Here is a 4,427-nt window from a genome sequence, read left to right on the forward strand (position 1 = left end):
AAACGATGATGAAATGGTATGTACGAATAAATGGAATGGACCAGGTAATGGAATGTACGAATGAATGTAATGGACGAGGTAATGGAATGGACGAGGGAATGCAATGGATCATTACCATTCCATGTCTTGTTTGGTTACAATGTGGAAATGAAATTAATTATTATTGTGAATTGTTTGTTAGGCAAGAAAAACGAAGGAATAAAATCAGCGGAGAGTGGTGGTGGTCGGTGGTAGTGATTGTGGGTGGTTATTGGTGGCGATGGTGAGTGGTGGCGGAGGCGGCTATCGGTGGTGGCGGCGGCGGTGAGTGGTGGTGACAGGGGTGGCGGCAGCGACGACCATTGGTGGTGGTTGGTGGCGGCAGAGGTGGCGGTGGGTGGCGCCGACGGTGGTGATTAGTGGTGGCAGTGGTTGTTGCGCCGACGGTTGTGTGGGTGGTGGCGGCGAGTGGATTTGGCGGCAGTGGCGGCGACGATGGTGGTTTTCGGGATGGCGAGTGGTGGCGGTGGCAGTGGTGGTTGTTGGGGTGGCGGCGGTGGTGGTTGTCAGGGTGGCGGTGGAGGCGGCGGCGGCGGCAGTGACGACGGTGACGGGGGTGGCGGCAACGACGGCCGTCGGTGGTGGTTGGTGGTACGGAGGTGGCGGTGGGTGGCGACGGCGGTTGTGGTTGGTGGTGGCGGTGGTTGTGGCGGTGGTTGTGGCGCCGACGGTGGTGGGTGGTGGCGGCGAGTAGCGTTGGCGTCGGTGACAGTTGGTGGCGGCGAGTGGCGTTGGCCGCAGTGGTGGGTGGCAACAGTGGCGGGTGGTGGCGACGGCGGCGGTGGTTGTCGGGGTGGCGGCGGAGGCGGCGACGGGTTGCGGGTGGAGGCAGTGATGGCGTCGGTGTTGGTGGTGGTGGGTGGTGGCGAAGGTGGTGGATTGTTGTGTTGTTGATAAATGGTGCAAGAGAGGATGGAATGAAAAAAAAAATGGGGGTGGATGGAATGCTTTTGAGGGAATGGAATGACTTATGAAATGGATGATTCCATTCCATTGATCAACCAAACACCCTTTTCATCATTCCCTCGTAATGATCCATTCCATTCTACCTCTCACTCATGCATACCAAACACTACCTCAAGGTTTTATCTTTTACATTGTATCGTAATTTTTTATAGGCTACCAAAACACGTAAAAGCTTTTCCAGTGAATGATGTGGCAAAGCGGAGATCTACGTGGCTAGATGGTCCTAAAGTTCACATTTTGTTGAAACACAAACTTGATATGTGTAAACATTGCTAAAGGCATCGTGATGGGTGTAAATGTGTACATAGAAGCGTTTGCTTGTGCAAATTATTGTTTTAAATTCGTTATAAAATTGTTAACACTTTGACACAACTACACATGGTAAGATAAATTTGTCAATTGTGACGTAGTATAGTGTAGCAAAAAACCAAGTATCGATCTAAGGACTCGATGGCTCTCATCACTCAACATTTGTTGTTGTTTAGTCAATAATATAGTTGAGTAGTTATGCAAGTGAAAGTAAATAACAAAGTTAGACTAATAAACATAAATATAAAGGAGGAGAAGGAATTAATCTAAGACAGATATTACTTTGGTTTCGAGTCTTCTTGATGTAAAATATATTAGAGTGAATTGAAAGGATTGTCCTTTATCTTTATACCCATTTGCAGGCGCTGTCCTTTATGTTTAAAATTGACGAGTTTTGTCCTTTATGTTTTCAAATCATACACGTTTTATCCTTTAGTCCTAACCCAGTTAGATTTTTCTGTCAAATCTGGTCATGTGCAATGCACATGAGGGTAAAATTGTCTTTTCACCCTATTCTTTAAAAATACATAAAAAAGAAAAAAAAATGACCGAATCACCATCACAAAACAACGATTGTCACCGACCCATCACCATCCCCACAACACTGCCACCACCCAACCGGACCCCTAGATCGTCGGAGAACCACCTTAAACCCGAGCCGCCTCCCGTCATCCCCACAACACCTTCGCCGTACACCGATGTGCACCTCCACCCCTTCGTTAACATCAAAATACCATATGTCACCACCCCCCAAGCGATCACCCAATCGAATGCACCTCATCTGCGCTAAAACCTGTGTCTGCCGTCGATCTAACGGAACCATAACCCAGATCTCTGATGCCGCCTTCTACTCAGATCTCTGATGCCGCCTTCCGAAAAAAGAGCCAAATGGGTGGTACTGGAAAAATGAGGAAAAAAATCAATGATCAGATCTGAAAGAAAAATAAAGATGACCAAAGAGGCAGCGATTGGTGTTCATCATTTGAGATTTGACTAAAGTTTGAACCCTTCAAACTCTTCAATTGAATTCAGGTTTGAAAGACGCCATTTTGTTTGACTGAAATTTAATTTTGGGTTTTGAATGTTAGACTCAAAACTATTCGTCTAAATCATCAATCATCTGATGCTCGCTAGTAATGGGTTTTGAATTTTGAAATCCACTTATTACCTCAGATTTAATTCAAACTAGATTTGTTGACATCACGTGTTGCGGCGAAATGAAGCAAATGATAAGGTATAACAAACGTTATTTGAAAAAGTAACATGTTGTTTAGAAAGCCCAACCGTCAGAATCGGTTCATTTTATTATCGTACCGTTTTATGATACTAAATAAATACTCTATTTTAAATACATGTTTGTTTTTAACAAAATTTATACAGGAATGTTAAGGCAAAAAATTTAACGAACATAAGTTATTAAAAGAATATCAAATTAACTAAAAAAAACTAAAAAAGGAAATATGATTTAGAAAAGAAAAAAATTATTAAAAATAGAAAATAAATGATAGAGGAATATGATTTAAGGAAAGGAAAAAAATGAAAATATATAAAAAAGTTAATAGTAAATATAATAATTAAGTATCACAATACTAAAATAATAAATAATTAAAAAAGCTATATATTATTATAAATTTAAAATTACTATTCATGATTGTTAGTCAACTATATATACTAGATTTCTTGATGTCGCGCGTTGCAGCGAAACAAACCAAATGTTAATGTAAACAAACGTTATTTGAAATTTAAAGGTGTTGTTTATAAAGCCAAGCCGTCATAATTTGTTCGGTCTCAATTTATCATTATACCGTTTTACCATACGAAATACAAACTCTATTTTGAATACAACTTCGTTTTAACAAAATTTATACCTGAATGCCAAGGAAAATTAAACACAACTACGTACTTAGGTTTTAGAAAAAGTTAACGAACATAAATTATTATAAATATTAAATTAAATGATAAGGGAAACATGATTTAACAAATAAAAAGGAATATTATAAATATTAAATTAAATGATAAGGGAAACATGATTTAAAAAGGAATTATTAAAATAAAAAATTGATATATAAAAAAATAAACATCCAAAAGTGGAGGCTTCAAGAATTAAACTTGAGTAGATTATATAGTAGTAAACTTAACCACTCAAACACCTAACTTTATTCATTCAATATGTATTTCTAAATGTATATATGAAATTAAAAAAGACTACTGAAAAAGGAACTATTCATGAGGCTTGGCTAATAATATATATACTAGTTTTTTTACATCGCGCGTTGTGGCGAAACCGAGCAAATGATAATGTAAAACAAACGTGATTTGAAAATAAAGAATGTTATAGAAAGTCAAACCATTAGAACGGTGAGTTTATCATTTTACCGTTTTATGATACCAAATAAATACTATATTTTGAGTGTAACTTCATTTTTAACAAAATTTATAATAGAATGTCAAGTGAAAAAATCAAGAACAACTACGTACTTCAGTTTTTAAAAAAAATTATAAACATAAATTATTAAAGAAATTATTAAAGAAGTATCAAATTGTTTGATAAATTAATATATGTTAAAAAAATTATAAAAAAGATGGTAAAGGAAATATATGGTTTTAGAAAACGAAAACAACTAAAAATATGTTAGTAAAAGTAAATATAATAATAAACTATTATAATATATTAAATAAAAAAATAATAAAAAGCTATATATTATTTTAAAAATAAAATTACTATTCATCGACGTTCGTTAACTATATATATATAATATAATATAATTCCATACTTGGTAAAGGGTTTTTAGTTTTGATAATATAGGTTAGTGTTGACTAAAGTTTTGTTGAAACCCTAGGCTTGTAGCTTAGTGGTTATGGAAATGAGGGAAGACTTTTGACCGAAAGGTCTCAAGTTCGATTCCTGATCCACCCGGGTTTTACCGGCTCTGCATTGTCGTGCCCTCAGGCGAGTGCAGGGTCGGGTTTTCCTCGGAACTGGTGGCATGGTGGGCTAGGGGCTCCGTGCGTGCAGGTTGGGCTGCCGCGGGCTACCTTTCGGCCAATGGGTGCCGCGTACGGAGTACCCGGCGATTCTTATGTTTGACGTTCAAAAAAAATATAGGTTTTGT

General features: G+C 38.1%; 1 protein-coding gene across 1 annotated transcript; it reads right to left on the bottom strand.

Moving 5' to 3' along the window:
• Window positions 1–545: 545 nt before the first annotated feature.
• On the bottom strand, window positions 546–2,095 carry LOC110943579 (formin-like protein 14). Its single transcript, XM_022185321.1, has 2 exons — window positions 1,886–2,095; window positions 546–986 (listed from the first exon to the last, which is right to left on the bottom strand). The coding sequence occupies exons 1-2, from the start codon at window positions 2,093–2,095 to the stop codon at window positions 546–548; spliced, it is 651 nt and encodes a 216-aa protein (XP_022041013.1).
• Between the last annotated feature and the right edge of the window lie 2,332 nt (window positions 2,096–4,427).

The sequence above is a fragment of the Helianthus annuus genome, chromosome 5 (genome assembly GCF_002127325.2).
Source record: "Helianthus annuus cultivar XRQ/B chromosome 5, HanXRQr2.0-SUNRISE, whole genome shotgun sequence".
Taxonomy (NCBI): Eukaryota; Viridiplantae; Streptophyta; class Magnoliopsida; order Asterales; family Asteraceae; genus Helianthus; species Helianthus annuus.

Bases quoted from the DNA above. Each gene is read 5' to 3' on its own strand.
- LOC110943579 (XM_022185321.1), bottom strand. From the start codon at position 2,095: ATGAGGTGCATTCGATTGGGTGATCGCTTGGGGGGTGGTGACATATGG. The intron at 987-1,885 runs GTTGTTTTGTGA...TTCCCTCAAAAG, and splicing joins GTGATGGGTCGGTGACAATC to CATTCCATCCACCCCCATTT.